The 24,452-nt window shown below is 28.3% G+C and overlaps 7 protein-coding genes across 9 annotated transcripts in view; 2 read left to right on the forward strand and 5 right to left on the reverse strand.

Moving 5' to 3' along the window:
• Window positions 1-7,378: 7,378 nt before the first annotated feature.
• LOC130442454 (transcription initiation factor TFIID subunit 3) lies at window positions 7,379-12,371 on the reverse strand. The gene is made up of 6 exons (XM_056776574.1): window positions 12,159-12,371; window positions 11,362-11,557; window positions 10,737-11,122; window positions 9,324-10,679; window positions 8,278-8,953; window positions 7,379-7,778 (listed from the first exon to the last, which is right to left on the reverse strand). Exons 1-5 carry the CDS (start codon window positions 12,369-12,371, stop codon window positions 8,279-8,281), a joined length of 2,826 nt encoding a protein of 941 aa, XP_056632552.1. The 3' UTR covers window positions 7,379-7,778; window position 8,278.
• An 11-nt stretch (window positions 12,372-12,382) lies between these two features.
• LOC130442455 (rRNA N6-adenosine-methyltransferase METTL5) lies at window positions 12,383-13,544 on the reverse strand. Its single transcript, XM_056776575.1, has 4 exons — window positions 13,259-13,544; window positions 12,832-13,046; window positions 12,591-12,731; window positions 12,383-12,533 (listed from the first exon to the last, which is right to left on the reverse strand). Exons 1-4 carry the CDS (start codon window positions 13,391-13,393, stop codon window positions 12,383-12,385), a joined length of 642 nt encoding a protein of 213 aa, XP_056632553.1. The 5' UTR covers window positions 13,394-13,544.
• On the reverse strand, window positions 13,393-13,746 carry LOC130442923 (SOSS complex subunit C homolog). The gene is made up of 2 exons (XM_056777332.1): window positions 13,716-13,746; window positions 13,393-13,661 (listed from the first exon to the last, which is right to left on the reverse strand). The coding sequence occupies exons 1-2, from the start codon at window positions 13,744-13,746 to the stop codon at window positions 13,393-13,395; spliced, it is 300 nt and encodes a 99-aa protein (XP_056633310.1).
• Window positions 13,747-13,906: 160 nt separating this feature from the next.
• On the forward strand, window positions 13,907-16,943 carry LOC130442457 (uncharacterized). 2 transcript variants are annotated; one of them, XM_056776579.1, is made up of 7 exons: window positions 14,118-14,376; window positions 14,562-14,746; window positions 14,798-14,938; window positions 14,997-15,176; window positions 15,233-15,958; window positions 16,021-16,141; window positions 16,609-16,943. In XM_056776579.1, the coding sequence occupies exons 2-7, from the start codon at window positions 14,621-14,623 to the stop codon at window positions 16,917-16,919; spliced, it is 1,605 nt and encodes a 534-aa protein (XP_056632557.1). In that variant the 5' UTR covers window positions 14,118-14,376; window positions 14,562-14,620; the 3' UTR covers window positions 16,920-16,943. The 2 variants fall into 2 exon arrangements, with proteins under 2 accessions (XP_056632556.1, XP_056632557.1); XM_056776578.1 differs by having other exon boundaries at window positions 13,907-14,746.
• LOC130442456 (serendipity locus protein alpha) lies at window positions 16,816-19,990 on the reverse strand. 2 transcript variants are annotated; one of them, XM_056776576.1, is made up of 10 exons: window positions 19,759-19,990; window positions 19,530-19,706; window positions 19,187-19,474; window positions 18,650-18,971; window positions 18,397-18,593; window positions 17,906-18,104; window positions 17,683-17,841; window positions 17,392-17,523; window positions 17,105-17,221; window positions 16,816-17,010 (listed from the first exon to the last, which is right to left on the reverse strand). In XM_056776576.1, the coding sequence occupies exons 1-10, from the start codon at window positions 19,879-19,881 to the stop codon at window positions 16,958-16,960; spliced, it is 1,767 nt and encodes a 588-aa protein (XP_056632554.1). In that variant the 5' UTR covers window positions 19,882-19,990; the 3' UTR covers window positions 16,816-16,957. The 2 variants fall into 2 exon arrangements, with proteins under 2 accessions (XP_056632554.1, XP_056632555.1); XM_056776577.1 differs by having other exon boundaries at window positions 16,817-17,010; window positions 19,795-19,990.
• Window positions 19,991-20,142: 152 nt separating this feature from the next.
• Window positions 20,143-22,538, forward strand: LOC130442732 (trafficking protein particle complex subunit 5). The gene is made up of 4 exons (XM_056777080.1): window positions 20,143-20,454; window positions 20,515-20,641; window positions 20,705-20,887; window positions 20,963-22,538. The coding sequence occupies exons 1-4, from the start codon at window positions 20,300-20,302 to the stop codon at window positions 21,059-21,061; spliced, it is 564 nt and encodes a 187-aa protein (XP_056633058.1). The 5' UTR covers window positions 20,143-20,299; the 3' UTR covers window positions 21,062-22,538.
• Window positions 22,539-22,709: 171 nt separating this feature from the next.
• LOC130443249 (uncharacterized) overlaps window positions 22,710-24,452 on the reverse strand; it is a 34,302-nt gene continuing 32,559 nt past the window's right edge. Inside the window, exon 3 of the mRNA XM_056777786.1 lies at window positions 22,710-23,129. Within this exon, the coding sequence (XP_056633764.1) occupies window positions 22,917-23,129 (213 nt within the window). The 3' untranslated portion in view covers window positions 22,710-22,916. The remainder of the gene's footprint in view (window positions 23,130-24,452) is intronic.

Here is a 24,452-nt window from a genome sequence, read left to right on the forward strand (position 1 = left end):
TTTTTGTGGTGAAAGGTTCAAAATTCTGAACACCAAGACCGTTTCTCCTAAAAATTAATAGAGAATATTAAAATTCTAGCTTTCAAAAATTCAATTTTATAATATTCTATATTGAAAACAAACAGTGTATAATAATTTTATAATTTAATTAAATGTTTCGGAGTTTAAGTTAGATATTTATCACATGATTTAATATCTTCAAATTTCAAGTTTTTAAGTCGAAAATGGAAAAGAAGGATGAAAATTTATACAAATGAAGTAGCTGTCGATATGAAGATTGGGAAACTTAATTTTTCACACAAGTTAGATTCCTATTTGATGGACTTGGGAAAATTTCCATTTCGCGAAAGGTATTTATTATTATTACATACATACTTTCTTCTGTTAACTTCACCAGAGAATATTAAAAATGAATAGATTCATTGTTTTTTTAATGATATAAATTAGAAATAATTTACGTTTGAAAAATTTTTCCAAGTCGCTTATATGATAAAATAGTCCAGAAAATGATTTTTTTTCTCAAATGATTATTAAAAACATGGAATTTTAGTTTCGAAAAATTCAATTTTATAAAAATTTGTTTTAGAAAAAAACGATGTATAATAACTTTGAAAAATTTTTCCAAGTCGCTTATATGATAAAATAGTCCATAAAATGATTTTTTTTCAAATGATTATTAAAAATATGGAATATTAGTTTCGAAAAATTCAATTTTATAAAAATTTGTTTTAGAAAAAAACGATGTATAATAACTTTGAAAAATTTTTCCAAGTCGCTTATATGATCAAATAGTCCAAAAAATGATTTTTTTTTTCAAATGATCATTAAAAATATGGAATATTAGTTTCGAAAAATTCAATTTTATCAATTTCTGCATAAGAACAAAATAGTGTATAATAATTTTATCAATCAATTATCAAAGTAATCCACAGATCCGAAGTTTACAACATTTTATATTTTTAAATTTCAGGTCCAGTTTGGGAAAGAAAGACGAAAATTTATAACAAATGAAATAGCTGTCGATATGAAGATTGGAAAACTTGATTTTTCACACAAGTTTGATTCCTATTTGATGTAAAATTGTTTTACATTTAATTTATAAAAAATTTATTACATAAAAAATTTTTTTCAGACAGGTTAAGTTTTGGAAAGAAACGTGACACAGAAAAACGATAATAGAAAATAGAATTTTCCATGTATTTATATATTCCTGATGCAGCAGCATTTCCATTTTAGAAACACATATATTTGTAGTTTAAAATACATATTTAATTTGTTACAAAAATTGAAGAAATATGTTTTTTTGTTATTTATTCAACAATCACCTACCTTTTGGCATACCGCTTTATCGATTCGCACACTATATATTTTTCGTTTCGTTAACGGGTTAAAATTTCGCGTCGAATCGCGCACAAACACCTGAAACAAAAAAAATAAATTCAAACCTTCCATTTGTTAAAATTGTTTGAAAAATAACTTGAACGTTAATACGAAAGCAAATAATTATAATACATAATTATTATACGTTTTTTTTTCAAAATTTCCGTTAAGCAATTTATTTAATCTATTTCCATGGACATTACTTTTTGTCATTTAAGTTTTTGTTGTAATGTCTAGTTGAATTAAGTACAGAGCGTTCTTTTATTTACCTACGATTATCACATAAATTTACCCCCACCACTCAAAAAACTAAAAAAAAAACCTCAACCTCATTTTTTTTTAAATTATGTTTCGCTTGTTCGAAATAATTTCAAATTATGGACCTCAAAGACATCTGAGAAAAAATGTTTTTGATACGTTTTAAAATGAATCCCTAATATTCAACTTTTTAGCAGCATTGGCACACCCTGTATATCAATATAATTTTATATCGGATACAAAGAGACGTGGGCACTTAAAAAAAATATTTTCTACTGAAAAGTAATGAAATACAACTTTTCAATAAGAGGTGGCACTATTGGGTATTCGACCATCATCAACAGTTCGAAGAGTGTTTTTCAATTTTTAGACTTATCTATTTATATTTTCTTCATAATTAACTTATTAACTCAATAAAAAATATGTTTCTACACTCCGATACAACTTTAGTTTTAATGAAAAAAATTAGTGTGAAAATAGCGGACGCCATCTTCCTTTCAGTTTTGTAAATAGGTGACAAAAAGTCGAGAGCCGAGCATAGAGATATTATAGATTGGTAATATCTCTATGGAGCCGAGACATACGAAATAGTAGAAATTAATATTAAAATAAGCTCAGTATGAGCTTCTCTGTAAAGATGGCGTTGCTAGTGCTAAAAATCTAAACCAAAAATTATTTCATTATTTCTTTAAACTTCTCATAATAGGTAATTGGTTTGTGGTTATTAAATTGAGAAAATCCAACATTTTGAAAAATAAACCGTCAAAACTTAAGGCTGTGGAAGCTAGAAAGCAAACTTTGTATTCCAAAAGCATAATACGAATAACCTTCCTAGCCTTCAGATCTGGCATCTTTTGAAATTATAATATAATTTCGTTTATCATCGTGTAGGTTCGCCGAAAGGAAATTTCCATGATAAATAAAAAAAGAAAAATTTCAATAATTTCATTTATTTCATTAGTTTTTGACAAATCTCATAATAATTGGTTCTTATATCATAATACATCTTGAGTGATTTTGTTTTAAATTGAAAGAATGGAGCACAAGAGTAACATTGGTGTTGCCGAATATACAGGATGATTAGCAATTATATTTCAAAACATAATAGTAAAAGAATGATAGTATAATGTTTATGCTGTGATTTGAAAATTTTTCAAAAATATCATGAGGTCCTCGTCCCTATCTTAGTATCAGAAAAAAAGTTTTCGCATCATTTTTATTTCAATAACTTACGAAAATATGGTAAAATTGTTCGAAACACATTTATTGGGTCGACACGTATATTGGAAAGTATCTGTAATAATTTTCGGAAAATTCATAAACGGGAAGCTCGTTTTAGATGATTACCACTAAGATTACACCAAATTTGTTTTTCGCGCTACCCCGTATTTGAAACATCATAATGTGTTTCAGTTTTTATAAAAATTCATTCAAATTATAGAGAAGAAAATGGTTATTTTCCATGTAAAGATACACCTCCATAATAATTCGGGAAATTTGAGGAAACCCCGCTTTATATCAAACTTTATCGGTATTGTTTGTACTTTCACATCTTAGTTTTTCCTACTACTTTGTTTTAAAACCTTATTTTCATTTAATGATTACAAGTAATTTCAAATAAAGATATTATTTGCTTGGTCAACGTAGAATTTAGACACATTACACTTGAATTTATCGAAAAGTTCGAACAAATATAGCCGGGAATTTATGAAAAGAACTAAAAATGATGTTGTGAAAAACAAATACCTAATTTTGGGCATTTTTAAAACATATATGACAAATCAAAAAATTTTTGTCATCTTGTGCTAATTTTGAATGTTTATCGATAATAAAATAGAAAAAAGACAATGTAATGTTGATACTATGAATTTGAATTTTCCCAACGATCATAAAAGTATCGGGCGGTTATCTTTCTTAAATAACAATTGAGAGGATATAAAATTTTGTAAAATAATAAACATGAAAGGATCAAAAAAGGTTCAATTGAACGTGATGTTCCTTGAAAATAAATAATTTTACATTTCGGCACCAATAAAAGTATAATAAAGCTGCAAACCCTCAAATAAGAAAAAGGAAGTCCGTCATAAAATAATAAATTCTTTTAACTAAATACCGACATCGACAGAACGAAACTATCAGTATACTAAAAATAATTTTGGGTATTTTTGCAAACTCTGAAATGTCTATTTTTGAAAAAGTGTACAACACTTTTATTAAGGACTATTGAGAAATAGCATTACTTGATCGTAATAAGAATACTTTTATTATTGATTTATTGACAATTAACTTGATTTGATATGGACATTTTGGACAGCAGATCATGTGTATAGGGTGAGTTACATGTTATAATTCAGTTGTTTCTAGTGCACAAAGTGTGCACAAATTCAGAGTTTATTCATAATACGGTGTATACCAAAATTAGTTGAATTTTACACGGAAACTAAAGTCAACTCTGTGAAAAGTTTCATTTACCATCAAGTTTAAAAAAAAAAAGAATTAAGAAATTTTTACCAATAGAACAAAAAAACACGAGAGGACACAGTTAATTACAGAGTACCTTATATCAGAGACAACGAGAGAAGAGTCCTCAATTGATTCACAAGAAAAATTAAAAGATGGGCTAAATACTTTGGAGGAATTTTGAAAGATATTAAAGCAGCTAAGCACTGAATTCAAACAACAAATAATTTTCTCTTATATATACCGACCAATTATTGAACAAGACGAACAAATACCAGAAAAAAAATATTTGAAACCTTAATTTGGAAAGTTTTCTATGAAACAGAAAATTCAATTATTAGTTTAGTAACAACTCTTTAGCTAATTATGTATTGAGTATCTATCAATCAAAAAAAATATGTGAAAAACGATTAGATTGAGTTTGTTTTATTAAAGGATCCCTAGTTTAATGCACTTGAAACTTCCAAAACCAAAAGAATGGCCGCATATTACCGATATACAAAAGAAAATAGTTTTCACTCCATAATCTGAGACCAAATGACAAGAAATATTTTAGGTAGTAAATTTAAAATCAAATAAATAAGACAAAAACTCACTCACCAGTTCACAAATGAGGAAATGACCATCTTGGTATTTGAGAATTTTTCGGGTATCCATAATTTTCATAAAACAATATTGTATTAAAACACGGAAAATTTTTTATCGGATTAGTGGAAACACGCCACGAATACGAACATCAAAGAAAAACAAATCACTTTTAATGTTTATTTTAAATCCGTTTCACGAAAATTTTAAAATAAAAACTACTTTCTATCGATATTTTGAAAATTTTAAAAGGTTATAATAAAAATTTTCAACATTAGTCACATTTTTAAAACTAGAAATCGAAAGATTTTTTTGTCGTTATTAAACAGATCCTGTATCTCTGTATTTTATTTATCTAATAATAACTATTTTGTACTACAATCGAAATAAGGTGTTTTAATATTAATATCCATATATATTTTTATATGAAAAAACACATTACAGTTGAAAAGATTTGACGTGACCAATAATTGCGTCGATCTACAAAGATGGCCGACATGCTGTCTAGACAGACAAGGGCAACGAACTTTTTGATGCTATATTTTAGATTATCGTTTGTTTAATGTTTATAAGTAAATTAATGATTCACACAATTTCAAATTATCTGAAGAATATGCTTAATTTTAATTAGTTTGAAGATATTAAAAAAATAATAATAAAACCTTAGCATTCCATAAAATGTAATACACTGAAATCGTTCATTTTCCTGGAAACTTTAATTGGACAAATCTCGTTAATTTTTACATAAAGAGAATTATATCTTACCTATATCAATAACAAAATAGTTTTCACTTCACAATTGAAAACAAAATTACACGAAATTTTATGAATAGAAAATTTAGCATCAAATATGTCTGCCCGAATTTGTAATACTGTCAAAGTTTCATTATCTAAATAATTAAATGCATTGTTTAAAGCTTGTGACTTCAACATTCACAGTGCGCAAGTCAAAAACAAGTCTAGACATTCGCAAAGAATTCGAAAGTGGTCAATGAACTGAGAAGAGGTAAAGTTTTGATTCATTAAATAATAAGTAATTAAATATTGCATATTTTGTTATATAATTTCCATATTGAATAAAATAGTGTTTTCAAAGATAAAATAAATAAAGCAATATAAAGCAAGATATATTTTTAATAATATTTCTAAGAAAGTTTTAAATAATTAGTGATAAAAGATATAATACATACAATAAAACATGGCCTTGATTTAATTATTACAATTCACAATAACTTATATTATTAAATGGCTATATAAGTAGAGGTTATGGTTATGGGCAGCTAATAATAGTAATTTCCTTTTGGGAATCTGTATACTTTTACTGTTTTCCGACATACTTTCGTTTTTCGAATTAGTACTTTAATTAGTGATTACAGGTACATGAAAATTTTTTTATTAATTAAGGATCGTAGAATTTGAAACAATGTTACTGAAATTCATCTCATTTGATATCTTAAATATCATACGCAACGTCTATATATAGTTTGTGACTCTATTTACTTTTAACCTTTCTACGCCATATCTTCATTTTTCGAGTTAGTAATTACATTATTGGTTGCAGGTAGGCACATGAAAATTTTTATTAATTGAAGAACGTAGAATTTAAAATAATGTTATTGAGATTTATTTCAAGTTCCAAAATATTATAATCAAATTTAAGATAATTTTTTTATATGTAGGGATTATTATGTAATGAAAGATAGTTATTAGAATGCTAATTATTTAAATAGATTAAAAAATATAAGCACTTTTTTTATTAATATTCGTAGGCATCTAAAAATGATTAACCCTTGTCCCTAGTCTCTCAAAAAATACGTATATATTTGAAATGAAACAATTTTCGTTTTTTTCTAATACCAACATCAAATTTTTCTATTAAATTTTAATTGGAATTGTTAAGAAACAGAAATTTCAAATTTTTTAACATGTAATAGAACATACAGACATCAATTAAAATTGCAAGTCGCAAATCGGAAAATAAAAATGGAAATTCATAACAAATGAAGAGGGTATCGATGTAGAGATAGCAAAAATGAAAATTTTACACAAGCAAACTTTCCATAGATGATTGAGTTTGGAAAAAATCTTGCAATTTATAAAGGATACTATTATTCCGCACATAAACTCAATCATTAACATGGAAAGAAAATACTATAATAAACAACCGAACAGATTTCCAACAGAATAATACGAGTATTCTTTGAACCAGTATAAGAATGCATCCCCCCACGATTACACCTCTATATTAAACGGCTACCTTGAAAATAGCTCAATTTATATTTTTATAAGACAAAATTTTATCAAAGTCTTATTAAAACGTTACAGTCGTTAGAAAATGAAATTTAATTTAATGAGTAAAAAAATTGTACTCACATATTATCATCCATGAAGGAGAATCTCCATATCCATATTTCATATATTCCATTAGCCAAAGTGTCCAACACGAAAAAACAATTGAGATTAATCTTATTACAAACGAAAGTCATGAAACCCAAAAAATCCCCAGATTCAACGCTCTTGAAATGTTTGGAATTGTTTACTATAATTGTGAAGTGAATCGTATGGATTTGGATAAACACCTATTTTGAATGTTTATAATGAATTTAAAATGTTTTATATATCGTATGTGGATGTTACCATATTTTGTCCCAAGGGTTAATATGTTCATATAAAATAATAGAAAGTTTTTATGGATTGCATCACCTTTATTGTATAATAATTTATCAGCTCAATATAACATATAATAAAATTTTACTTTTCCTTATACCAAAATTGTAAGACAAAATAAAGGGTGATATTGGATAAAAAGTTAAAGTAATTTTTAAATTTAATATAAATCAGTAGAATTATTGAATAAAGAATAGCTTTACATTTAGTTATGTACAATGTGGTGGTATATACAAAAAGTGTTTATGATTTACAAATTAGCACAATAACAACAAAATATTCATAATGTTTATCGATAATGAATGAGACAATAAAAATTGACTTGTATCCCTATTTAGTTGGCCTAAAAACTGCACTTGATACTTTGGTTTAAAACATACATGGACCTTCCATTCTTAGTAAATCACTTGCAATAAAAATTTGTAAAACTAAAAAAAATAATTAAAATAAACCTTGTTTAACATAAGAAATTGACAATATCTACTACTGTACTCTCATTAAATTAATAATTAAAATGCAAAATATCTAAATTGAGAACACATATAGAAATTTAAAAAAGTACGAATATACAATTCATAACCCATCAATTATTTTGAAATTTCATGAAAATGTAGTGAGAGTTACTAAAAAATTTTACTTCCAATATAGTAGTGATTGTATAATAATATTCAAATATTTTTTAAAAGTGATTAAAGAGACTGAAAAAAAAACTCAAACCAATTTCTTTAAAAATTCTTCATATCCTACCATTTTTTACTTTTTATTTTAACCATTGTATGAATCTTGACCAACTTTAAGAGGTTCATACTTTTCATGTCACATAATATGCGTCTTAAATAAACTAATTAATAATAATAATAATAATAAAATTAACGAGTTCTCAACATTAAAAATAAAAAAGTAAACTCACACCGAATATCAACTCACTTCAGTGTTCTTTCTTTTCTTTCCTTTTTCTTTTTTTCTTTTTGTCACTTTGAAAATCCTCATTTTTCCTTGCCAAACAAGGTTTACAATACCAATTTTCATTTTCGTCTGGTGGTACTTGTATGCCGACGCACACCCAATGATACCAAGCGTCACAACCGTCACATCCGATCATAGGTCTACCGTCATCTTGTTGACTACAAGATGGACATATCCACACTTCGTTACCATGTTCATCGATTTTTTTAAATACTTGTTGCTGTTGTTCGATTTTCTTCGGTTTCGGCGTCGATTTCGGTTTAATTGGATGTAATCGAGGTCTACCTGGTGTTCTAGGAGTCATCAGTGTAGGTGGAGGTTCTTCGGCTGGAGGTATAGGTGATAATGTGTTTTTAGGTTTAGGCGGGCCTGTAACGAGCGCCGATATTTTTGCTAAACCACCAGGAGAAGGTTCCCTCTTTTTTTCGTGGACTTGAATGTTGTCTTCGTCGTCATCGTCTTTATTTACTATTGGTTTGATGTTCAGTTTCCTTTCAGGAGTCTCTGGTCTCGACGATGGAGAATTTACTTTAAGAAGTATTTTAGGTATTAAGGGATTCTCGGATATTTCTAATCTTTCTTTCTCTTTATCGAGTTTTTCTCTATCTTTCTTCTTGATTTTCTTTTCTCGTTTCACCTTGAAAATAAACATGATTAGATTGAATTTTTAACAACTCATAGTGAATATTTGGAAGAGTTTATTTTACCTCGGGAAAAGATCAACAAACCTCAATCGTTACTTAAAAAAATTCAAATTGAATAGTCTCCACCACAATATATCTAAGAATATATCTTTGATTAATATACATAGAAAGTATAAATACATAACATCACAAATTCTCGATAATAGCACCCCATCCATTATTAAAACCCACCATTAATAGGAGACCCAAAACGTATTTATAAGAGGTATTGAAAATCTTGAATAAGGTAACAAGAATTTTTTACAAAGATCTAAATAATAAAGAATCTACAATTAAACCAACTATTGAAAAAAATATATTTACCTTATCTTTACCTTCCTTCTTCAGGTCCTTTATCTTCTTTTTCTCCTCTTTGTCCTTGAGCTTATCTTTCTTATTTTTCTTTTTGACTTTGTCTTTTTTATCCTTCTTGTGTTCCTTATTTTTCTTTTGTATGATTTCAAGAGGTACTGGAGTTTTGGGTCTAGGTGTTAATATAGAGGTACTGGAGCTAGTCTCTGGTACTTGTATTGGTTGCTGTTGAATTGAGGCAGTCGGGGGAGAAGGAGGAGGGATAGACGCAGGCTGAGGTAATACTTCAGCTGGTACAGGAAGAGGTGGTGGTGGCTGCTTAACCTCAAGTACAGGTGGCAGTCCTTTAGCATCTTTTGTTTCTTTGACTTTAGTTTGTAGTGCTGGACTAACATCCATCTGGGAAGGTAAATGAGAAGGAAAGTAAGGATTTTTACCAAAATTCGGCATTCCGCCTAGATGCGAAAATGGAAACATTGGAGTAGTTAATTGAGAGGGTATTAAACCGGGACCACCAAAATTTGCCAAAAATGGGAACGGCATTGCAGGCATTCCCATGTGTGGAGGTAACTGACTTCGCATTTGATGAGCTTCGGGGGTTTTAGGTCTATTTACTATTATATCCATTAATTCAGATTCGGTAAACATTGGACGATGTTGGGATTTTCTTGGTTTCTTAATTTTGGGCTTCGGTTCTTTCTTTTTCCTCTTTTCTTTTTGTAGAGGAGGGTTAGGATGATGTTGATGATGTAACATAATATCTGGCGTTCTAGGTTTAGTTGGTGTACCCGGAGGAGAACCATCATCAAAATAAGTACTATGGGGACTATTACCTTTTCTCATTGGTATTGGTTCAATAGTTATATCACTTGAGAGACTGATTTTATTTACTATGTCAGTTCCTTCGTCGACGATCGTACTTTGCTTGTTTTCTTTTTTTGATTTATTTTCTTTTACATTTGAAATTTTCCTCAATATGTTAATTTTCTTTCTGTCGGGTTCATTGAATAATTTTTCTACTTGTTGTATTGTCATTTGAGACACTGAAGAATTTGTTGTTTTAATGGGAATTGGAGTTATTGTAGTATTGAACTTTTCAGTTTTTGCCTTGGCAGCAGCCAATGTCTTGTCGGGAGTTTCTCTAAATATTTTTTGGGGAGGTACAGGACTTACTTTAATTTCTGATAACCTAGGAGGTTGGAAAAATGGTAATGGCACATTTGGTAATAGGTTTGAAGCAGATAGATTCGACTGGTGATTGCTAGCTACTGCTGCTGCAGCTGCTGCTTTTTTCTTCATCTTTACCACATCTTTCATGGAAGCATGCTTCTTGACAATTTTTTCTTCCATCCCAGGTTTGAACAGTTCCTGAAATGTAAACAAATAACAGTAAATAATGCAAATTAATACTTTACCCAAATATACCTTATTCATCTTTTTCTCCCTTTTTTCCATTTTCTTCTTATTTGTAGCTTCATTAAAGGATGCAGGATGAACCGAGCCGCCGATTGAGACTGGAGGTGCAAGCGGTGGCTGTGGTTGAGTTTCAACGGGTGGTGGAGGAGGAGGAGGAAGTGGAGCTTTAGCTTCTGGAAGTTTTCCTTCACGAGCTGGCGATAAAAAACCAGATGTTGTCATCATTACACTACTAATTTCACGTGTTGGACGTCCACCTTCATCCTCTCTCTTTGGTCGACGAAATTCCGGCAATACTTCTGATGGTTTCTTGAATTGTGGTGTACTAGAGGTTACATTTTCGTCAATCGTATCATTTTTGATGATCTCATTTTCTTCTACTTTAATTTCAGCTTCTATAAATGGAAACATATATGTTAAGAGCATTGTACAAATAATGACCTTCCTATTTATTTCTTCCAAATATTAAAATATAAGTTGTCATTCATCTTTTATATCGATCTTATAGAATTAGCACAATATGTAATAAGAAACGTCCGTATTTGAGGATTATTGAAATAAAGATAATGTTCTTCAAACAAGATTTTCGAATTAATTACTTATTGAACAATTATAGAAAAAGTTTATTATTTACCTTCTAGTAGTGGAAACATTGGTGGCATATGTTCATGGATGTGAACTGGTCTTGTTACAACCTCTTGACTACCTGGTTTTAAGAAATTCAAATTATCCTCTTTAGGTAATGGAAATTTTGGAACCGGTTGAGCTGGCGGACAAAAATTAACGTACGTCACATATTCACTTAAATCATTTAAATTAATTCCCATTTCCTAAAAAGGCATATTATAAATTAAAACAGAAATACTATAAATATAAATAAACCAAAATAAAAAAATAATAAGTTTGGCTCCGTTGATTAACATTATTTTACATTGATAAATAAAAGAGATATGAAATAAAGTGAAAGAATGCCAGATAATAAAATTAAAGCAGTTATTATACTATCTCAATAAAATGGAGAGTTAACTAGATAATGTACCTAATGAAGACTTCTGATCAATAATAATGATAAGAAGTAGAAATGACCAAAAGTAATAAACATGCTAAAGCACTACATTTAAACTTGGAAACAGGAAAATACTACAACGGATAAAAAAATATTGAAGCACATACAATAGTAGAATATTCTATAATTAACAAACAACTGTTTGCAGTTGCCTAAAATCTAAAAGAGATTGATTGAAATTTAAAGTGTAATGTAAAAAATACAAGAGGAAAACTGAAAAGGACAAGAAATCAGTTAAATGTTGTAGACAAACAATTGCAGTCCATTCGTAACAATAGATGTTTAAACAATTGATCTATTCCAGAGATGCTATTTTCATTTACAATAAGCATAAACTAAACATAACTAACAACTTACAAATTTACCTGAAAAGCAAGTCCTAAGTGGTCTAGATTAGCTTCAGTATTTCCAAATTCAGTGGTAAAATCATTTGTAGTTTTACTGATCTGCCTTATATAATGCACCAGCAAATCTGTAAGAACTTCTAATGGTGTCGAATTAATGCTGTGCCATCCAATAGTTTGCAATATCTTAACCAAAGCAATTTTGCAATGGTCCCTTCCAAATTGTGCACTCATCTTGCAGTAAATTACTTTAACAATATAAATCTATAAAAATCCACTTGAATATCTACAGATTTCTTCTTGTGAAATTTGTAGGTAGACGATAGATCATACTTTAATTCCGCTAAAACTTCTGCTTTGTGTCCTAAAGATTCAGCGTATTTTAAAATATGTTTCCTAAAATCATTTTCAGTTACACATACAAAAATTATTTCAAGATAATCAACTATTTACCTAGTAGATGTTTTGTGTAATGAATAAACAACGTTTTTGGATAATTTGAAAGCTGTTTCTAAGAATTTTATATCAATACCAGCATTATGTTTTGTGCCAAAAGGGGGATTCATCAAAACTGTATCAAAAAATTTGTAAAATCTAAAATGCAAAAGAAAATTATAAATCTATAAGATTTATTAAAAATATAGGAAAACTTGACTTATACCATATATTGTTTCAACCTTTTCAAATATTTTACCTGGAAGGAATTCCATTTATGACGTCACAATTCACAATGTCTATGTTAGTTAATTCTTGTTCTGCAATATTTTCTAAACAGATGTCAATAGCTTCTCTATCAATCTCAAAACCAATTATGAAAGAAGCACCAAGTACTCCAGTTCCAATTGTTAATGCTCCACAACCGCTACCTAAATCAGCCACTATTTTACTGTCAATGTCCCCATATTGAGACTAAAACAAGTTTGAATATTATATAACCAAACTGTGGAGACTGAATGGTAATAGATCCATTTTATCAATGCTTAGATTCATTATTTTCCTCCTGAGAAGTTGTAAACAAGTTTTTTTTCAATATAAAAATCTTTATTTATTTCTTATTTTGAAATTATTACAAAGATTAGTTGAAAGTGTTGGATACGTTTTCTAAAATAATTTATTTATACCTGCACAGTATATAGTATATGAGAACTAAGATGTGGAGGTGTAATATACTGTTCCAGTAAAATTTTAGGTTTCTCAAATTCCGAAATACACTGCAATCGTTCTTCTAAATACTTTAATTTTAAACACGGGAACATTAGGACTTTGAATCAAAACGGGGCAAAACTGGTAATATTAAATTACCAAAAGAAGAATCTTGAGTTATAAAGTAACCAGTGGATTGAGCATTTGCTGTTTGTAATGCAGTCCTTTGGAGGGGATTCATAGAATGACCATCTGATGATTGAACTGTTGTCGATCCTAAAACAGGTAGGGCTGCGGAGTTTAGAGTAGATGCTACCCCTTGTTTCAGAAGTAATTGTTTCTTTATCTGTAGTTCTTCTAAAATTTTACGATTTGCTAATTCTAAAATAAAACAGTACATAAAACTTTTAGCTAAAAATATTCTAAATTTTTTACCTCTTTGAGCATTTGGTTGTGAAAAAGCCATCAAAATCTACTAAAAGGTACTTCAAACATAAACATGCGCCACACTTCTCCATCAAATTCTATTTATAAAGTCAAACCAACCATAATCAAAGAACATCCGTTCATAGAATCCACACATTCAAAATGACATGGAAAATGTCAAAAAAAATTCGGTGACAAACGAATTAAATTCCTTTTTTTTACGGATACATATCGATAATCCATATATTCCGGTATTATTAGATAATAATTAAATTCGAAAACTTTTAGAATACATTTTATTAATAATATTGGCAAAACTGTCATTATTTCCATTATTTTTTACATAGGGCTTAAATCTATATCATAAATTACACCAATCATATAAGTGTAATAAAAGCTCCTTAAATATTTTGTAATGTATGTTTATTGAAATACAATATAGAATAATCCGTCATTATCAACATGAATTGACGTTGTATTGGAATACCCCGACGCTATCACAAATAATACACATAATGAGAGATGACATAGAAAACGATTATAAGCCTTAATGTCTAATTTAATGTAGTTGAGGTTATAAAACGGAAAATTTGTATTTTAACGTAAATGAATATGTAAAATTTTCCAATATTCCAAATACAAGATGTTTCCGAATCAAAAATTATAAATAGTAAATTATTTTTCTTACATTTTTTAAGAGAATTTAAAATTTTCTGACAGTCTTTTTCACCAACTCACTAAAGTGTAGTAAATAGTTTGTTTACTTGAATTGTTGTTCAGACAAAATGTCTAGGGTTTTGAATATATTGCAAGGACTCCTTTGCTCTTAATTATTTCACCAAAGGTCGATTACAGGTGCAACTGTTTCCCAAAAATTCGATTTTCAACACTCACGTACAATTTTTACCAAGCCAATGTCTACCAGTAACAGTACAAAAGCCAGGAAGAACTCAAAAGATGGTGATAAAAAGAAGTTTCTGCCACAACCGAGTACCAGTGACAATAATAATATAAATGACAAAGGACCTCTAATCGAAAATGTAATTGAATAGCTGTAGTTTAATAAACAAATTTTATCAAATACTTTTTAGGATTGTAAAATGTATACAGGAATCGGTCCAGATATTATTCGAAACTGTGCGGAGCAGTCAATGTTTGAATCTCATCTAACAGAAGATGTTTGTAACACTCTTAGTGAAGATATTAATTATAAATTACGTTATATCATTAATGTGAGTATATGAATTTGTTTTATTTGATCTAATGTAATATTATACTTTTACTTTGTAGGATGCACTTTTAAAAGCAAGATTATGCGGAAGAGATGTCATATCATCGAGAGATATTGAAGAAACTTTCAGTAATTTATCTATTGAAAAAGTATATGGGGCAAAAACAGATCCCAACTGGGTTCCATTTAGTGATTTACCAAGTACTAGTAGTAGTGATCAAACTTTATTTTATTTAGATGTAAGTTAATTAGTATATAAAATTATTATTTTTTATTTAATTTCAAGACTTTTTAGGATAGTCTGATAAACCTCATAGAATTAGCTGAAGATGAAAGCACATATGTCCAATATGGGGATGTAGAATTGATTAAGCAATGGTACCCTGATCCAAATTTAACGAATCCTAGTACTGCTCTTAAAGAATATTTTAGAGTTGCATGTGAATCTATTATGGGTATAGATCATGAGTTGTGTCAAATCGTATTGAAAGATATAAGTGAAAATCCTGATGTTGGACCTATATTACAATGGTTCTACAACTTTGCTTATTTAATGCTTCTAAAAAATATTCGATACGATTCTCTTACATTAAGAGATGGTTATTTTTTACTTGTAAAAGATGTTTCATACGATTACTTAACATTAAGATCTTTAGAGTTGATAGAAACTTTAGAGAACAGCCCTTTGGGTAGTGCTAATGTTTCTACAAAATCCCTCCAACTTTTGATAAAATTATTATTAGAAAAATTGTTATTAGAGTCATTTTCCTCGACAGATTTGTTGAGTAGAATGTGTTTTACATTAAGTATAATGTGTCTACGTGTACCTCTAAAGCAACTTGTAATTGATAAGATTAATTGGAAATTAGAATCATTGAATGAGGGAACAATCTTTCCTATTTTGACCATTGTTTATTATTTGGGAATTGATGGAATAATAGGAATTTTTTTACCACGTATTACATTTTTCCTTGATAGGCTTTTGAATGAGAGTAACACTGAAATGGTTTATATTGCACAGGTGGGTGGAAATTTAGATGAAATTTGTTAGGTATTTGGTGTTCAATTTACAACATGTTGTAGGCAATCTATGGTTTAATTTGTAAGGCAGCATTGGAAGATGCTTACATATATAATTGGTTTAATGTTATAATTCCTAATGAGTTAGTTATTTATTGGAAACCCAAATATTATCAAGTTGAAGGTATGTAATTTTTTATTGAAAAAGAAACAAAAAATTGAAGCATATCTATTTTGGCATATACTTAACATGTAAAACGATTGTTTCATAAAATTTTCAATTAGTGTTAATGAAAAATTCTAGATACTTTTGATATAAATACCAGAACAATAAATTAAAATTTTTGTATTATCAACTTTTAATGCCATTACTCACCAGAATAGTTCAAAAGATTGTAAATCATGTTCCAATTATCCAAAAATATTATATCGTATTTATAGGCCTATTTTTATATAATACAAATGATCCAATTACAACATTTTACAAATTCATATTTATGAATTGAGCTCATTATTAATTATCATTATTTTATCCATATTAGAAAACAGCGTTTAGGTATTTGATACTTCCTCTACTGTATACATAGAATATATATCAATTTAGAATACGCTGTTTTAACAAAAATAGAAATTTGATTTTATTTTTTTTAGGAACAGACAAAATAGAAATGAATTTCATCAAAATAAAATCAAAATTAATAAAAACCAGACGAAAAATTGAATTTAAAGAAAGTAAAAGAGTCAAATGTGTATTTGAACAAACATTCGATTTACCTTCTTATGATTGTCACATCAGTAGAAAAATACAGGAATCCAGAATGGGAAGACAAATGTTTAATAGAAAAGAATCAAACGTCACTGTTGGAAAAACAAGTTTAATATTGTCAATATTGAATGGAAATAATAACAATAAAGCAATATCAAAATGTTGTGATCACTCTTTGTTATCTTATAATATATAAGGACTTAATAAATTATTTATATAATTTTTTATGCAGTTTTAATTTCCATCTATACTAGTATTTTTTAAATCATTCAACTCATTGAGTATATCTGAAACAGAAAGTAACAATTATCACATTTTACATTGTCATTCACATTTACTTCAAAAGATTTTTTTTTTCAATCATAAATAATAATTACTTACCAGTCATTTGAAGTTCCGCACTTCTGTTATCTTTAATGGATTCATTGATAAATCTGTCCCTGATTTGATTAAATTTAGCGGATTTTACTCTTGATGGTTGCCAAACATCTTTCGAACCTGAAATACAATTAATATTATTTGAAAGCAATTTCATAATATTTATGACTACAATACAATGTTTTGAATTTAGATTGTACAAGTTGATATAGAATTCAATGATGGGGAATGGTGCATACGTATCAATTTTATTATTAAACATAAAAAAATAACATTGAAATACTTCTTACTAGTAACATTGTAAGTAGTAGACTGGGGAATAACAAATGTGGTATCTCCATTTATATCGACCCGACTATTTGTAATATTTTTCAGTACTTTATCCCTGTTGTCTTCTAATCTCGATGTAGCTTCAATTATGCCTAAAATAGGAAAAATTAAATAGTTTAATTTTTTTCAAACAGTAACTCTATACTAAATTGCATAATCATATGATCGAATATATTTTTGTTTTCAAATTTAATTGTAAAAAGAGAATTTTATTTATTTTAGTACAAGAGTTAGGAGTATGTAAATACTACCTTTTCCAGGCAGATTATCATTTTTGCTATTGTCTTCTTTAAAACAATTCAAGAGCGTTTTGATGGCGGTTACAAGAATTTTACACCGTTTTATTACTCTTTGATGGCCATATATATTATCAGGTAATATTTCATAGGCTGATTTGACTTCTTGCAAAACTAAAATATATTATTGCAAATGTAAATTATTTTACAACAAACATATTCAAATATATGTAGGTACCATTTTGGAAATCTTGGAAAGCTTTCTTAATTTCTTCATTATTACTTTCATTCACCTCTTTTAATACGATCTTGATAAAATCTTCCAATACTTTTGACTGTTTTATCAATTTGTTAAAATTATTTTGTGGAATTATAGAACCAACCTTAACATTTTCTGAAAGATCATTTACAATAATTTTATTCTCTTCATATATCACCTAAAAAAGAAATAAATAAGTTTGTTGATATTTTAGAAGTTGTTTTTTCCATTTTATGAATACAAAATACACGTCTAAATAATTCCCCGATGATGAATATGTGATTATTCAAATTTCTTGAAACATATTAAAAATAATATACTTTGGTATTTTAATGCCACAACCTGACAAAAATCTCATTTATTGCCAAGTTGACAAATTATTTACAGTATAATGTAATGAATGTTGATTAATCAAGATATTCTATATCATTTTTATAATTAACAGTATCGACAATAAAAATTAAAATTACCTCACAAAACGCAAATGGATTAATAATAAGGCAAATAGTTTCAAACAAACGTTGAGCTTGACTTAACCAAAAATCCTGAAATAATAGCACCTGATAATGATTTGTAGTTATATCTTTATAAATTGCAGTAAAAGCTGGTATCAATTCTGTTTCCATTCCCTCCAAACAAAGTAAAGAACTTCGAATTTTAACACAATCTAAAAAAATATTATTTGTAACTTTATATTGTTAGTTATATTGTTATATCACTTACTATCACTATAATTAGAACAGGCAACAGAAAATAATCCTATTTGTATAATTCTATCAACGTGTATATCAAAATCCATTACTATATGATCAAATTCCTCTTCCTTGCCCTTTATTTTTGCACACAAACAGAATTCCTGAAGGTGTTCTAATGGTAAAGTATATTCAGAGAATACTTTAAGAGTCAACTTTAGAACAGCAGTATTAACTTTGTATTCTAGATTACATAATTTTGAAGTGCAACTATCGATAAAAAGATTTAACATAGCTGTATTAGGATCAGTTTTGTTGAATTCACTTGTGAGATCTTCCAGTATTTCTATTACCTACAAAAATGAGTTTGATAATTTCCCATTAGGTTTGGACATGTGAAAAGGATAACAAGAAGAATATGAGACACCAGAAGCAAGAAATAGGACAGACAATAGAGAAAAGAAACTACAAGAGGTATTACTACAAAGGATTGGAATAAAGATGCTCTACTTTACAACACTACATGTGTAGATGTGCATGAGAATTAGTAAGTTTCAAAATTACATACAGATTTACAACTGCCCCTTATTTTTTGGTAATCATCCGGTAGAGTAACTTGGGCTATTGTCATTGCATGACTGAGAACTTCTTCAAATAAAATTTTTGAATGAAGAAAAGTAGCTTTGGCCTGTTGTTTGTTATTTTCATAATCAATATCATTTATCATTTCCAATGCAGAATCTATGCATTTAATGAAATTTCCTTTGCGAAAATCACTCCTAAAAATTCCTTTTAAAGCTCTATCAATTTCTTCTAAAGAAAACAACATCTGTTTTTTACAAAAATTTCTAACTTCCTAAAAACATGTATTAAAAAGAGAAAATATATTTAAACTGATAGTATTTTCTTACAGAAAATATCAAATTCACTTCAGATTCTTTGACGAACACATTTATGCATAGGGACAAGAATGTGACTTGTTGTTGAATGTGCACCAGAATCGTTTCTTTAAAAGCAACTTCCGTATTCTCATTCTTACAAATATCCGTTAAATACAAAATTAGTTTTGTGATTTGGTTACATAATTGCTAAAAAATAATATGTAATAACAAATGAACTACAAACTTATAATGTTATTACTTGAAACCAATGTAATAAACCGTTTCGGTGACATACGTAAACAGTTAAAGAAAATAAAGATTCCTTAATCAATGCTATTTGTTTAGACACAAGATCTGCTGAAATTTTTAATTGGCATTCCATTGTAAAGGGTATAAAGTATTTTGTTCTATTTTTCTCTTGAATATGATTGGTTTTAGGTTAGGTAATGATTTATTGTTTTGAATTTTGAATTTTAATTCTCTAACGTATTACAAAGCGGCAAACGGTAAGAGTAAAAGTGGGGAAAATATTCGAGGTTGCCAAATTTAGTTCACGAAAAAATGAATAGAAAATAATCATTAAAGATATAGTTTTTTACGATACTTTTTCTAGTTAATTTGATTTTAGAGGTATTAGTTTATTATCTTAAATTAATTCGTAATAACGAATTCATTAAAACGATCAATCAAGACATCTCTAGTTTCCATTGAATTTTCTGTCAAAGATATGTCAATTAATAAACTTCAATGTCAAATTTTCCCATTATTATTGAGGAAAATAAACATTTAAAAAAACAGATATGAGTTTAACAGGCAGAAATCGAACTAGTATTTTGGATAAACCTTTGAGTAGAGGTAAAGGAGAAGTATCCCTCAGTTGTTTTGCCCTATTGTTTTCAGAAGTTGTTCAGTATTGTCAAAATAAATCTCAAACAGTGCCAGAACTACAAACAAGGTACAAGGTATCACAAAAAATAAATATCTAATAATATAACTGTATAATTTAAATTTATAGGCTGCATGAACTTGGAAAACGAATAGGTGTAAAACTTATTGATTTGTATTTTGTTAGGGAAAGAGGAGGCAAAAGAGAGATTAAGCTATTAAACATACTGTTATTTGTAAAATCTACTTTATGGAAAGTATGTACATTGAAATATTCAATATTAATGTTTAACATCTCTGGACCTTATAATTTTTTATAGGCTTTATTTGGTAAAGAAGCAGATAAACTCGAACATTCTAATGATGACGAAAACACTTATTATTTAATGGAAAAGGAGCCCTTGGTCAATCGATATATATCAGTTCCTAGAGATAAGAGTAGTTTGAATTGTGCAGTTATGATTGCTGGAATTGTAGAATCGATACTAACAGGAACTGGATTTGTAAGTGAATTATTCATAATGTTGATCTGAAAAATGAGTAGCTAATCCAACTATGACATTCCTCATGTTTTTTAGCCTGCAAAAGTAACAGCTCATTGGCACAAAGGAACTACCTATATGGTGAAATTTGAAGATTCTGTTGTGGCTAGAGATAAAAGTTTAGAAGAACGTTAGGTACTTTGATTAGACTTTTGTTTATGAAATATATTGTTGAATGTGTTTTGTAGATTTATTTATTTTTTCAATTTTTATAATAGGTGTACACTTGGTGTAAAAAATTTAATCTTTGGAACATGTTCAGTATAATTAACTTTTAATTTGGGAGTGTGATTCCAAGTATTGTGAAAGGAGTAATAGGGCCAAAAATTTTATTTTGTAAGTAAAACACCATCAAACAATTCTAGGGGGCTTATTAATGCGATATTATTCAAATTTACTTCTTACTAGAATGGTAAAAATTATGGAGGGTAAAGGTAAGAAGAATCATCAGTATATACAAAAAGGTATCCGTCGAAGTGTGTTAAAAAAAGGAGGCACCACATTAGCATCAGGGTAAATTTCTTTTAGGGTTATAGGTACTTACTAAATTATTTTGTACAACGCAAGTCGTTGAAATTTTCAATAATAAACTACTTTATCCACGACTATTGAATATATTTATTGAAGTTATTTGTTGGAAAATTTCGTTATAACATATTCCATAGTTATAGAAAACTATAATAATCATACTTCTTAATAATAATCAACACAAAAGTCTATGTATCAGTTTGACAAATATTGGATAACTAATCTTACAATTTGGCGGTTTTTATTTATAGTTAATAATAATCCCTGTTGCCAGTTCAAAATTCATATGCCATATTAAAAACTTTCCTTAACTTATCTGGCAATAATTTTTTCTCTATATTTAGGCAGCTTCTCTAATTATTGGTGTTATTAAAAAAAGTTAATTTCATTTCCTTTGACTATTTTTAGTTAGTTTTTCAACATTTTGAGTCAAATTTATTTTGTTTCAAAGGCTATTTCAATTTATAAATCGTTTCGTAAATCATGAAACGTTAAGAAATAGATATACGTCAAACACATTCATGTTCCTGACAGCTCAGTGTTAATGTTGCATATCTTCAAAATTAAGTTCCAGCTTCGAATCTGGTTTAGGAAAATTTACTTTTTTGATTTTATTACGTGTACAGAACTAAATTGAAAATATTTGGCAGTGTTTTACATGGTAAATTCATGAGAACCGATTTTTTTTGTAAGAAAACAATATAATATAGCTAAATCAAGAATCCATCTGACAGTAGTTATTAATGATTCATTAATCACGGCAGTGATTAATGGATATCATTAAGGCCGAGCAAGTAGACGTATAATGGATACATTATACAACAGTCGAGGATATAAATTATGATACTTACAACGACATTTAGAAAATTCGAGATATCTACTTATGCGAATTTGCCTCTAGAAGCCTCTTCCAGAAGAAGATAGCAATATCATTATTTTTATATATTTATAAAATATAAAAAGTTATTACTTATTATAACTTACTGTTAATAACAAAGAAATTGCGTTTTATCGAAGCGTGTTCCTTGATTTTATTTTATAAAACGAAACATGCAACATAAATATACATATTGATAAAGTCCTTTTCGAGCGTATTATTTGATATATATTATAAAAATGTGGGTTAAACTCTATTATATCCACGCATCCTATTTTTTTTTCTCTCGTTTCCTGCGCACACTTAACAATTATAGTAAATTGTGTGTTTTATTGGAAAGTATAGTATAGTATATTAATTTTTTATTTACTTTCTTTCTCAATTAAAGTGAAAGTTGATGCATTGTTCGCATGCAAGATATGATAGTAAATGGAGTACTTGAAATATCAATTCATGTGCGGATGTTTATAATTATTTCTGCCATATCCCATGTTTTCAAAATAATACAAGATTTAAAGCAAGATAAACAAATAAAATATATTTTTAGTTATCAGCTATGTAACTAATCCCTTCAAATTCTTGGTTTCATATAAATTTAAATCGTCTATCCTTATAAGCAACTTCTCCTCTTCTTATTTTTCTTTCTTCATATAGTTTAGTTTTTCTAATAGCGTAATACAGTAACGACATCGGCAACACCAAGAAACAAATTCCTTTCAAGCTGTTAGAGAAGCTAGGGCGAAACCAATCTCTTTCATACATTATCATTGAGTGGTATCTTATTATAGCGGGATCAAACTACAAGAAAAAAAAATTAAAGTAATGTGCGCGAAATTTCAAAACAAAACCATTACAGTTTAACATCACAGCTCCTCTCTTTTTGGAGGTCTATTCTATAATTGTTCTTTTGTTTTATATAAAACCTTTACTTCAAATAAGAATTTCGTTCTGAACCTATACATCTTAATAGTATTTAACAAAAATGATAATTTCGAATTGTATGTATCATTTGATATTTTTTCTGTTGTTTTCAAAAAGCCACTTGAAATATAAGCGATGCGTAAGAAATATTTTTATGAAGGAAAAAAATGAATGTTTTCAATTTTTTTGCATATTGATATCTGATATAATGCTGTCGATTTTAATCAGATAAAAATAAAACAATATCAAAAACAGCTTATATTAGGGATTTATAATAAAATCAAATAACAATATCGCGGAATTTATTAAACTGAGAAATAATTATATTTGATAACCTTTGAGTACATAGTTTTCTTGAGGAAACTATAATTTTTATTCAACCAGCTACGAATATTTTACGTATTAGTAACACTGGCTACACACATTAGAGTTATTATTGAGTCTAACGCTTGAACTAACTCGACTATGTTCGTAGAGCATTTTAATAGAGTGCCCGCCCATACATTGGTGCGTGAAAAAAAATTGCGTTTTGTGCATTGCCGTGATGATTTGCTAGCAACTATGTTTATTTAAATTTAATTCTCCAACAAGAATCAGAGAACATGCAAATCAATTAATTGTATATTGCCAACTAATTAATTGTCGATTTAGTTTTTTTTTGGTAATTGTCTATAAGAGAGCAACTATGACACTTATTCTTTTCATTACGGCATTTGTAAACTGAGAGTTCATGGCAACTCGTAAACGTAGCCATACATATATCACGACATTCCTGTTTTTGTATTAAAAATTTTGAGGTTCCATAGAATCGGTTCCGCTTGATATGGTTCTAGAAATTCCAAAACTAATTCATTTTTTAGATAGCTGCTATTTTCAATAATAATTCCCTATACGAGTACGTGTTCAATCGACTTGAACTCTTGAAGACCGAATATCTAACATTGGCGTCAGTTCAGTCAGTTCAATGTTCAGTTTATTTTCGTATGTTCACTTTGTTCACGTTGTTCAATTGTTGTTAACATACAACGGGTTTAGATAACGTTCAAACGACAACCCAACCTAATTGCTAAAATCATTTCTGAATGTACTTTTGGAGAGTTCAATTTTAAAAAATTCTTTTGTTTTACTCTTAAGAGTTGAATAGATTCGAAAATGTTTTGAGTGATATAAAAAAAACTTTTAGTATTTTCCTTCATATCT

The sequence above is a fragment of the Diorhabda sublineata genome, chromosome 4 (assembly GCF_026230105.1).
Source record: "Diorhabda sublineata isolate icDioSubl1.1 chromosome 4, icDioSubl1.1, whole genome shotgun sequence".
In the NCBI taxonomy this organism is placed as follows: Eukaryota; Metazoa; Arthropoda; class Insecta; order Coleoptera; family Chrysomelidae; genus Diorhabda; species Diorhabda sublineata.